The sequence below is a fragment of the Podarcis muralis genome, chromosome 13 (genome assembly GCF_964188315.1).
Source record: "Podarcis muralis chromosome 13, rPodMur119.hap1.1, whole genome shotgun sequence".
In the NCBI taxonomy this organism is placed as follows: domain Eukaryota; kingdom Metazoa; phylum Chordata; class Lepidosauria; order Squamata; family Lacertidae; genus Podarcis; species Podarcis muralis.
Window position 1 is genome coordinate 40546610 of NC_135667.1, and position 12587 is coordinate 40559196.

At 44.2% G+C, this 12587-nt stretch overlaps 1 protein-coding gene across 8 annotated transcripts in view; it reads right to left on the reverse strand.

The window, feature by feature from the left end:
• NSF (N-ethylmaleimide sensitive factor, vesicle fusing ATPase) overlaps positions 1–10532 on the reverse strand; it is a 98075-nt gene extending 87543 nt beyond the window's left edge. For 7 of the 8 annotated variants that reach the window (XM_077917444.1, XM_077917445.1, XM_077917442.1 and 4 more), the window contains exon 1: positions 8881–8952. In XM_077917444.1, the coding sequence (XP_077773570.1) occupies positions 8881–8937 (57 nt within the window). In that variant the 5' untranslated portion in view covers positions 8938–8952. Of the gene's footprint in view, positions 1–8880; positions 8953–10408 lie in introns of those variants that run through there. The other variant, XM_077917443.1, reaches the window with a different exon arrangement.
• Between the last annotated feature and the right edge of the window lie 2055 nt (positions 10533–12587).

The following is a 12587-nucleotide window of genomic DNA, read 5'->3' on the forward strand; positions in this document are numbered from 1 at the left end:
TAGCCAAACAAGCTCAGTTAGTTGAGCATGAGACTCTTAATCTCAGGGTTGTGGGTTTGACCCTGGTGGTCCATTCCAACTCGACAATTCGATGATTCTCAAATAACATCGTCCATTTTTTCTTATTTTTTATTTTGCTACAGTCTGTTAGCTACACAATAAATCTGATCCACTCTGATCCTCCATTCCTTTGATTGTGTCATGCTCAGATATGGTCAAGATATTCCTGAGCAATTCCTGTTTCCTGATCCTGCCTCTTTTAATCTATAGTGTGCTTACGTTTTAAAAAGGTTTTTACAGTGGTGCCTTGGTTATCAAATGCCTTGGTACTCAAACAACTTGGAACCCAAACACTACAAGCCCAGAAATAAGAGTTCTGGTTTGTGAACGTTTTTCGGAAGCTGAACGTGCTCCATGTTGAGTGGTACCCTTCCCTTTTGAGTGTTACGCTGAGGCCTGTCTTTTTTTGCTATTTATTTTGCGGCTTTGTTTTTGCGGCTTTTTTGTTTTGTTTTTGTGACTGTGTGGAACGCAGTTCAGCTACTGATTGATTGACTGTGTGACTGCAGTACATTGTTTATTGCTTTCATTTTATGGATCAACGGTCTCGTTAGATAGTAAAATTCATGTTAAATTGCTGTTTTAAGGGTTGTTTTTAAAAGTCTGGAATGGATTAATCCGTTCTGCATTCCTTTCTATGGGAAAGCGTGCCTTGGTTTTGGAACGCTTTGGTTTTGGAACAGACTTCCGGAACAGATTAAGTTTGAGAAGCAAGGTACCACTGTACTGTAGTTTTGTAAGCTATCCCGGAAATCTATTCAAATGGCAGGATATACATTCCTGTTAAATAAGTATTTGTTTTTTTCAGCCTTACGTTGCATGATGCTACAGCAGATAAAGCAAGTGGAGGCAGAATAAAGAGATTATGACCACAATTGCGCTGGCAGAAGCAATTTATCCGGAAAGATTAAAAACCATAGGACTGGATGAGAAGAATAAACCCAGTATCCTGGATACAGATCATCCTTGCAGGTATGCCTAATCAGAAAAAGCTATATTTCCATTCTGTTGATTAAAGAGTACCTTTTCAGTAAGAAAGTTAACTCTACCTACTAGGCTTCTTGTTCTCTGAAACAGGTGTTGTACCTGTCACTCTCACAGGCAAATTTCTGTAGGAAAAAGGTACAGATTCTGGCAACCTCAGATTGATTCACAAAGCAGAATTGATCTCCCAAGCATTTTTTTTTTCCTGGTCTAGGCTCTGTCTTTCCCCACTGCCAATTCTCCTTGGCCATCCTCACAGTGGGTATATGGTACAGAACAAATGTAGAGAGGGCCAATCCTCAAGCCAGCAGCTGGGAGGAACTGTGACAGAGTTACGGCAAACCTGGGTTTTTTCTAATGTTCAGAAAGGTTCAGTGTTCATTTCTATGAGAACAGACAAGAGGGTGTTTTCGTAGGATGAATGAGTAAGCGACAGAAGTCTAATTGATCAACTTGTGACAGGATTGTACCACTGCAGCTTGCTGATGGGATTACCTTTCAAACGATGAAATAATCGTCCCTGTTCCAAAAAATAAATCCCTTCATAGAGAAAACAGGCTGGGAGACAGGTTGGAATGCTTTCCCTTGACAACCTGGTTTTCTACACAGCAGGAACTATTTTTGTATGAAAGGAGCACTCCATCACGCAAAACACCATATGTAGTTTGAAGTGGAAGTGAGAGCTGGACCAGAAAGAAGGCTGATCGCCGAAGAATTGATGCTTTTGAATTCTGGTGCTGGAGGAGACTCTTGAGAGTCCCATGGACTGCAAGAAGATCAAACCTATCCATTCTGAAGGAAATCAGCCCTGAGTGCTCACTGGAAGGACCAAGATCGTGAAGCGGAGGCTCCAATACTTTGGCCACCTTATGAGAAGAGAAGACTCCCTGGAAAAGACCCTGATGTTGGGAAAGATGGAGGGCACAAGGAGAAGGGGACGACAGAGGACGACATGGTTGGACAGTGTTCTCGAAGCTACCAGCATGAGTTTGACCAAACTGCGGGAGGCAGTGGAAGACAGGAGTGGCTGGTGTGCTCTGGTCCATGGGGTCACAAAGAGTCGGACATGACTAAACGACTAAACAACAACAACAACAAAAGTTTGAAGCAGGGCATTTCAGTTTAGTTTGAAGCCCAGTCTCGGCACTGAGCCTGCCTTGGTCGCCCAGGCTGGAGAGAGATGAGGGAGTGTGGCCCTGTTCGTTCTACTTGACCTCTCCAAGGCTTTTGATACCATTGGCGATAGCATCCTTCTGACATGGCTCCAGGGGCTGGGGACTGAGAGCACTGTGCTACAATGGCGCCACTCCTGCCTTCAAGGCCAGCAAGTAGTTATGGGTGGCTACTGCTTGACACCATGTGATGCAGGTGGCACTGTGGTCTAAACCACTGAGCCTCTTGGGCTTGCTGATCAGAAGGTCGGCGGTTCGAATCCCCATGATGGAGTGAGCTCCCGTTGGTCTGTCCCAGCTCCTACCAACCTAGCAGTTTGAAAGCACACCAGTGCAAGTAGATAAATAGGTACCGCTGTGGCGGGAAGGTAAAGGGTGTTTCCATGCAATCTGGTTTCCATCACGGTGTTTTGTTGCGCCAGAAGCGGTTTAGTCATGCTGGCCACATGACCCGGAAATCTGTCTGTGGACAAACGCCGGCTCCCTTGGTCTGAAGCGAAATGAGTGCCACAACCCCATAGTTGCCTTTGACTGGACTTAACTGTCCAGGGGTCCTTTACCTTTTTACCATGTGAGTTGCCTGCTGGCATCCTACAGAGTTCCATCTTGTTACCCAAACAGGGCTCTTGGTTTGTGTTATTTTAACGGCAGCCCTCCCATCGCCCATTCCACCTGGCAATGAACTTTGAAAGCAAAAGGATTTTCAAGCAGATGGTAATCTGGAATGGAAAGAGCTTTCCAGCGATGCTGAACCCCTTAGCCCCCTAGCCTAGGATTGGGAGAATTATCTGGGGTTTTTCTCCCCAAGGAATGAACATACAGGCTATTTCTATTACTGGAAATCTATCCTTTCCTGCATCCGGGGGGAAAGGGAGAACTTGAAGCATTTCCTAAAGACAACAGCTCTTCGTGTGACCATAAGGAGAAGCTTCAAGCACTGTTATTATACTGAAGAAAACCTTACGCAAGAGTTGTGTAACTTGTGTGTCACATGTTACAGTTAGATACCAGTGCAACCTTCACTCTCCTCACAGTCCAAGCCTACCCATATTTACTCAGAAATGGGGAGAAAACATCCTGCTGATTTTAACGGTTCTTACTTCCAAAACAATTCTGCTTAAGACAATTTATTAATGAAATCCCGTTCCTGCCTCAGAGGGAGATAAAAACAAGGGAAACCATTTGTGCAGGGACAAGAAGACAGACTTTCTAAGGCCCAAAAAACCAACACAGTGGCGAAGATGGTGCATTTTGCAGCTTGCATTTTAAAATGCAATTGATTTTAGAATGCTGTATTCTTTTACTGTTGTTAGCCACTCTGAGCCCGGCTTCGGCTGGGGAGGGCGGGATATAAATAAAAAAATATTATTATTATTATTGCATTGCATTTTCCAGTAGCTGGTCTGGAGGTTGCTGACTCCCATTGTCGGGGAGGCACCTCTGCATTAGAGGACCTGCTATGACCACCTGGCTACACAATTTGAGGATACCCTGTCACCTTGGAAAAAAGCAGTGGCATTGCCACTCAGAAAGAAAATGGCCCTAGACCCTTTGGTTTGGAAGAGCTACTGACCAGCTGCAAATATCCCCTTCCTAGAGATGTCATGGAGAGGGTCATGGCAGGAAATCTTGGGTGACACAGATTTTCAATTTGGGTTCAGGCCCAGCCATGGAACCAACCTTGACCGAGTGCAGTGTATCGTGAGTGCAACTTTGCCCCTGCTTCTCCATCACTCTATAGCAGGGATGTCCAACAGGTCGATCATGATCTACTGGTAGATCCCTGGGAGGTTTTGGTAGATTGCGGTCGATCGCTGGGTCCCTTTCCTTAGTAAAATATAATCCGCGCCCCACCCTCCATTGTTGCACGATTTTCAGAACAGAAGACAGAGTTTACAGTGGTGTCTCGCAAGACGAAAATAATCCGTTCCGCAAGTCTCTTCGTCTAGTGGTTTTTTCGTCTTGCGAAGCAACCCTATTAGCGGCTTAGCGGATTAGCGCTATTAGCGGTTTAGCGGCTATTAAAGGCTTAGCGGCTTAGAAAAGGGGGGGGGGAGCGAAAAAAAATCGCAAGACTCGCAAGACGTTTTCATCTTGCGAAGCAAGCCCATAGGGAAAATCGTCTTGCGAAGCAACTCAAAAACGGAAAACCCTTTCGTCTAGCGGGTTTTTCGTCCTGCGAGGCATTCGTCTTGCAGGGCACCACTGTACTCATAGTGAGGCTGGTTGTTTCCCCAGTGATCTGTTGGTGAGTAGCTGTTCCCCTTTTTCCCTTGAGCTTAGGCTTGAATTTTGAAAAATTGGGGCTCTCTCTCCTCCTCCCTAAAAAAAACGCACCAACTTTGACCTGAACCCCAAAAAAGGGGGTAGATCACTGCGAGTTTTTAATTCTGTGAGTAGATCTCAATCTCTTGGGAGTTGGCCATCCCTATAGCTCTATAGTTTGTAGGTGAAAGTGCTGACTTTCACCTACAAAGCCTTAAAGACTCAGGACCGCAATACCTCAAGGACCACCTTTCCCCATACGAACCCTGCAATCATCATCTAAGGCCCTTCTTCGTGTGACTCCTCCATGAGAAGCCCAGAGGGTGGCTACACAAGAACAGGCCTTTTCTGGGATGGCTCCCCACCTGTGGAATGCTCTCCCCAGGGAGGCTCGCCTGGAGCCTTCATTACATATCTTTACACAGCAGGCAAAAACTTTTCGCTATAACCAGGCCTTTGGCTGATTCAACACTCTTTGTTGTTGTTGTTGTTGTTTAGTCATTTAGTCGTGTCCGACTCTTCGTGACCCCATGGACCAGAGCACGCCAGGCACCTCTGTCCTCCACTACTTCCCGCAGTTTGGTCAAACTCATGCTGGTAACCTCGAAAACACTACCCAACCATCTCGTCCTCTGTCGCCCCCTTCTCCTTGTGCCCTCCATCTTTCCCAGCATCAGGGTCTTCTCCAGGGAGTCTTCTCTTCTCATGAGGTGGCCAAAGTACTGGAGCCTCAGCTTCAGGATCTGTCCTTCCAGTGAGCACTCAGGGCTGATTTCCTTCAGAATGGATGCGTTTGATCTTCTTGCAGTCCATGGGACTCTCAAGAGTCTTCTCCAGCACCATGTGTTTGTGGGTTATTGGTTTGGTTTTTGTTTTCAGATTGTTTTCAGATTTTTTTAATGATGTATTTTGTGTTCTCATTCTACATTTTTATGTTACGAGCCGCCCTGTGATCTTTGGATGAAGGGTGGTATACAAATTTAAATACTAATAACAATAATAAATCCAGTCTATAAGCAGCCACTCAGCTAAGGCGAGTAAAATTTAGCCAGTCCTTTTCCTCACGAATGTGGCCTAAAATGACCAAAGCGGCAATCTCATGCACATTTAACTTGGGAGTAAATATGCACAGTATCAAATCGTATAACAGGTAACAATCAAATCACAAACAAATCATATCTGATTTGGGTTTCAGTGTTCTCCTAAGAAGAGTGAACAAAACTCTCAAACACATTAAACAGGAAATGTGTTTGATTGATTTTAGCTCAACCTCTGAGTGGGGAATTTGTTAATTGTGAATTCCTACTATAAGAACAGACCTGATCGGCAACTTCTGGACTGCCTTTCACACTTCTGAAACACTATGATGCTCAAAATAGGTTTAGAAATGTGTAGTTTGAGAGAACACACATTTTATGTTACTTATTTAAGTTAATATCTACACGCACGTTTTTGTGAGGACTAAAATAAAAGTTGCAGATAAAGGTAGAAAGGGGGTGGAAATAAGCCACAAATGAATATATGAAAAAAAAAAAGAGATGAGCTAGAGATAGATACAGTGGTGCCTCGCAAGACGAAAATAATCCGTTCCGCGAGTCTCTTCGTCTAGCGGTTTTTTCGTCTTGCGAAGCAACCCTATTAGCGGCTTAGCGGATTAGCGCTATTAGCTGTTTAGCGGCTTAGCGGCTATTAAAGGCTTAGCGGCTTAGCGGCTAAAAGGCTATTAGCGGCTTAGAAAAAGGGGGGGAAGCGGGAAAAAATCGCAAGACTCGCAAGACGTTTTCATCTTGCAAAACAAGCCCATAGGGAAATTTGTCTTGCGAAGCAACTCAAAAACGGAAAACCCTTTCGTCTAGCGGGTTTTTCGTCTTGCGAGGCATTCGTCTTGCGGGGCACCACTGTACCTGCCTGTCCCTAGTTCTGGGAGCCACCGAGAAAAGTTACTCCATGGAAAACATATTAGTCTGACATTTTTCATCACTAGGATGTTGATGCCAGAAATCTGGTGATTTAAATTGCCCTGGCAATTTCAGCTAAAGGATCCCATCCTTGCTGTAGATTGTTATATAAGAAGATAGCTATCCAGCTAAGAACATGCACCTTCTGCATGAGGTGTCATTTTTGCCACACACAAGGCCAAATATCAGTTGAGGATTAAATTAGGTTAGAATTAAATAAATGGGATTTAGAATATTAAGAAAAGTGAATAAGATGGATTATAATTGGAAATTGTTTTAGTTTAATAATGATATTGGGAAGCTGTTACTTTCAATTACAAGGAAACTCAGAAAGGAGGGAATAGCGGAAGTCAACCAAGATGTTTCAAAGGTTGGATTTATAAAGAATTAAGTTTGTTGTTATTGTTTATCTGTTTATTGTTTTATTTCTTTTTTCTTTTATTGACGTATTTTCCTTTTCTTTCTGTTTTTTGTGTGTTATTTTGCTTTGTGGTTTTTGTTATAATTGTGGGAAATCTAATAAATTTTATTTAAAATATATATATATCAGTTGATAACAACAGATGCTTCTGAGAGCTCATTCACCCAAGGTGTGTGCCTGGGGTCCTAGAGAAATTCCACAGGGTGATTTACATGTTTATGGTGGAGCAAGATCAACAGAGAACTCTGTGTCGATTTAGGGGACTCATAATCGCAGACCTGCCTGGCCACATATGACAAGCAGAACCTCTCAGCTCAACTGTGAGAACCCACTGACCCAGAGACGGAGACCAAAACAATACTCTGTGTAAAATGGTATTTGTGCGTTTCATTGGTCACTGGGCATGTATGTGCCTGAGATGCATGTCAGCAATCACTTATGAGTGAGCGATAGATAAATTATGCCTTTCTTCCTTGCGCACATCAAGATTTGTACGAAGGGAAAGAAGAAACTTTTAGTGTCTGCTGAAATGTGAAGATGGGCAATTGCAGAGGGTTATTTATCACAGTAATTCATTGCAGGAAAGATGGCCTATGTGTGTCTGACAAGAAGTTTACGCCACTCATCCAGGCCTGCAAATATGAGAGAGTGACTGCCCATCTTCTGTTCCACTCACGGAGACCAGTCTTCCTCATCATCTTCTAAATCCCCATCATGGTGTTCCTGTTGGTTTCACCTCTCCCCAGTCTTAGTGTGGGATACCCCAAACAATGGCCTGGTCACAGTTACAGGGATAGCGTCATGTGTGCAATCTCCATTGGTCAGTCTTGTATACTGAGAGGTCCGGAGGGTGGCAACACGAGAACGGGGCCTTCTCTGCAGTGGCTCCCCATCTGTGGAATGCTCTCCCAAGGGAAGTTCACCTAGTGCCTTCATTATACATCTTTAGGCGCCAGGCAAAAACATTCCTTTATAAACAGGCCTTTGGTTGATTTGGCATCCTACGCCCTTTTAAAATGTGTTGTTGTTTTTATTTTGATTATATGTGGTTTTATATTTTGCTTTTGTTCTGTGAAATTCAAATATACTACTACTACTAATAATAATAATACAGCAGGTAGAAAGGACATATTGTTGCCACAGAGTGTGCATTCAGCATCTCCAATAATTAAGCAGAATCAACACAACTAAGGGGAAGGGGTTACAGTGGTGCCCCGCAAGACGAACGCCTCGCAAGACGGAAAACCCACTAGACGAAAGGGTTTTCCGTTTTGGAGGCGCTTCGCAAAATGAATTTCCCTATGGGGTTGCTTCGCAAGACGAAAAAATCTTGCGAGTCCCCGCGGGGTTTTTTCGCGCTCCCCCCCCTTTTCCTAAGGCGCTAAGCCGCTTATCAGCTGTTCCGCTGATAAGCCGCTTAACAGCTGATCGCGAAAAGCCGCTAGACCGCTGTAGCGCTAATCCGCTAAGCTGTCAATGGGCTTGCTTCGCAAGACGAAAAAACCGCTAGACGAAGAGAATCGCGGAACGGATTCTTTTCATCTTGCAAGGCACCACTGTACTTAGGAAAACGTTTCCAGTATGTACCAGTTTATATGGCAAAGGGCCAGTTCGCTTGGTTCACTTTCCTTTGTGCCATGCCTGCCCCATGCCTGCTTCTTTGAACAAGAAAGCAATAAGCATGGATGGACTTTTAAATACTTTTGCATTTTGCCTCCAAATTTTTTTATAGTTATCAATCAGAGTTATCATGAGCATTTTGAGACTTGACCATTGTCACTTCCTCCTTACTCTTATGGAGAAGTGTTCCAATGGAGGGAGCTCACTACCATTTATTTTAATGCTAGTTTCTGCATTTTAAGCCAAATCCTACAGGCATATGCTGTTGTTCTCACAACTCAAGTAACGGGTTTTTCATTGAACCATTACCACAAGCCAGTGGAAGAACCAAACCTGCTACAATTCTGGATGATGCCGTTTTGCGGAAAACCACTATTATGCTTCCAAAATCCCCAATCACCTGTTGTGTTACATCCTGGTTTGTTCCCCTATATATCATCCCTCCCGAAGCTTCCATAATCTGCCACAATCTGCAGGGAGGGAGAACATTTTAAATGATCCTGAATCAACACTCCTCCTTCTATATACTAAATGGATATTCTTCATGGCATAAGGCCAATAAAGCCTTTTTGGTGTTGGGGAGTATCTGCGTAACAGAAGGTAAACAAACGTGAGAAAGGTACATCCATTAGCCTTTCCCCAATTGCTAACCTGCCTGCACTGCACCCGTCATTCTAGGGGATGCAAAGTACTAGGCACATGTTGGGTCACTGGGAAAATAAAGCAACAGCAATCTGACATCATTGTAACAAGCAGCATCGCCACGAGTTCGGTTCATATGCAACCCGAAGACAGAGTCTTCCACTTGCCAGCCAAGTGTGCATTGCAGTAAAGGTGCTCACCGCATAAACAGCTCGATCCTCCCAGCTTTTCACCCACCAGACACTCTTGTTGCAGTAACAGCTTATTAACTCCAGGTCACCCAGAAGTATTTATGACACAGCAAACAATGCAAAAAAGTGAGCTGTTCTCCAATGTCTCAGCTACAATGCTCAGGTGACTGAGAGACCCAGCGCGAGAGCGGCGCGCTGTTTTTCTTCTTTTCCAGCACGCTGAACAGACCCATTTATCTTCCAGCAAGCGGACCCACCGAGAATAAACGGAAGGCAGTAAGAGGTTTACTGTGCGCCCCTTCGCAACAGCTCACCGAGGTGGGCTAGCCTGAGGGGGAGGGCACCGCATCACTGAAGGATCTGTGGCGCAGGATCTGCACTCGGGTCTCCCCTAAGTGCGCACACGCCGTGAATTTGAAGAGCACACCCAAAAAGAATCCTGGGAACTGTACCACCCAGCACCCTTAACAGGCGACAGTTCCCCGGTTTAAGAATCCTGGGAACTGTAGCTCACAGCACCCTTAACAAGTGATAATCCCCAGGTTTAAGAATCCTGGGAACTGTAGCTCCCAATACCCTTAACAAGAGATAATCCCCAGGTTTAATAATCCTGGGAACGGTAGGTCAAAGCACCCTTAACAGATGATAGTTCCCCGGTTTAAGAATCCTGGGAACTGTAGCTCCCAATACCCTTAACAAGAGATAATCCCCAGGTTTAAGAATCCTGGGAACTGTAGCTCCTAGCACCCTTAACAAGTGATAATACCCAGGTTTGAGGATCCTCAGAACAGGAATTCCCAGCACCCTTAACAGGCTATGATCCCCAGGTCTAAGAATCCCGGGAACCTTAGTTCCCAGCACGCTTAACAGGCTATAGTTCCCAGGGGGTGTTCTTTAAAGGGCGCGGTGTGGGATGAGCTGAAAATGTATGGCATATACGCAGCAGTGTCATAGGCAGCAGGGAAACCTCCCTAACTGGGCTGAGTGGAAGGGCGGTGGGCTGCTAAGAGAATGAATGGGAGGCAGAAGCCGCCGAGCTGACACGTCACTATCTCTAACCCCCCCCCCCCCGCCGTCATTCAGCCGTCCACTCACCCGAGCCGCCATCTTGTTCCGCCGGCGACGAAGCAGCGACTGACAGATGCGAGATGCGGAGCGCGGAATGCAGCCGGCTGGGAGGAGGCGGAGCCACGCAGAGCGCGAGGGGTGGGGCCTATCCTCGCCCCTCCCACTTCCGGACCTTTTTTTTTTATAACCGCCTCGTTCTCGCGTCTGCTGACCCCGCCTTCAAGAGGTAAGGGAGCCGCGAGAGGCAGCCGCCCGCCTACACGCACGGGAGTCCAATGCGACGCCGGCTGAGGTTGAGGAGGAGGAAAAAAGGGCATTTCCCTGATTAATTTTAATATTTAATTGGTATTTAAGGCGACCAAAGTATGCTAAGGGGGGTTCACTCGAATTGCAGGGATAAAACCCCAAGCAAAATGTAAACATGTCAACATGCCATCAAAATCCCAACAAGATGGATATACGATATCTTTATTGTCATTGTCCCATACAGAACAATGAAATTGAAAATCTACATAAAACATTCAAAACCCCCTAAAAACTCTGAAACCCCATTTTAAAATACAATATACTATACTATATACTATAGGATAGGGTGCTGGGATAGGCAAACGCTAAAACTAAAGCGATCCCTCTAAAAAATATTGGGGAGGGGACGCCCAAAAAAAATCAAAGCAAACAAATAAAGGGACAGAGGTATCCCATTACAGAGGTATTATTATTATTATTATTATTATTATTATTATTATTATTATTATTATTATTATTTTCAAAGAAAACTAGACAGATAAGGTTACAAGGAAGAAATTTGTCCAGTTTGCACTGTACATACATTAATCATAGCAATGATTATGTATTAAAAAATTTAATTTAAAAAAGGGATCTGTCGCTTCGCAGAAATGTCTTAATAAATCATGACTCATCGTGTCTTGCAAGTGTATCCGGACTCTGAAGAGTAGCAGCTGGCTTATGACAAGACAAAGCCCTGCATTCCGGCACCTTGAAAACTAACCACGGTTACTTCTACTTAGATGTAAGTCCCATTCGGTTTAATGGGACTTACTTCCAGGTAAGAGTGTGCAGTATAGAATTGCAAGCTTACTCGTGGACCTTAAGAGACGCATTTCTCTTTCTCTGCATTACTGCCCCGCACGTGGAGGCATTCCAATCAGAACCAGAAGTGAGGATTGAATATTTAAGCAATCCTCTTTTCCTTTCCATTTCTATTGCCTTCAATCACGTCCGCAGAGAGGCAGAGATGTTAAAAAGTTGAAGACGACTTTCTCATTTTCTCTATACGCTGCATCCGGGTTTAGATCCGAGAAGGCATTTTTAAATGTCTCCTGGCCGACCTTGGAATTGGGGAATCCAAGCTAAGGCATAGATAGCTGTGATTGTGTAAAATAATAATTTATTTAATAATAATAATTGCACTTTTTAGTCCCCTTTTTTTTTTTTACAAAAGGGAACCGGGAACCCGAAGCGACTTGCAAAAAATAGCACATACATTACAACCAACATAAAATTAAAACAGAGTAAAATCTAAAAGATAAGTTTCATTTTGCTCAAAAAACTGAATGTCGGTTCCATTTTCCAACATTTTAAAAAACAACCCTACTTACCACTGCATATTCCATTACAAATGCAGTCCATTATCCTCATATTAAAGGGCGGAAGAGGCTTTGGGTGATACAATAGTCCCGCAGTTTCCTCTAAATATTGCAAGGTGGGCATCAGGCTGAAGCTCCTTGCATGGTTTACAACAACCTTAATATGTGGTCCAGCTGCTGAACCTATTACGGGTTGGGGCTGAAGTTCAGATACGCTATCCCTGCCATATCAGTCTGCAGAAAGCAGTGTACAACAACCCTGCAATATAGGCCACTGTTTTTATACTAACAGTATATTGCAGGAGGGACCTGCTGAAGAGATGGATTTATGACAGCCCTAGCTCTGCAGTACAGTCTACTGTTAATATTGCAAATCAGAGATTGAGCTTAGATTTAAATTTCCGGCAAAAAAAACCCAATACAAAACAAACCCTTAGGTTGCACACTGTCAATCTGCTTAAATTGCCTATGGAGAGGCCAAGACAAGAATTTCAATAAGAATGGGGAAAATGCAGAGAGTTCTTTACGAAACCGCCCCAAAATATACACCTGGACTTGTTTCGATTAATTTCTACAGGAGACTTTGCAGTTTTTTAAGT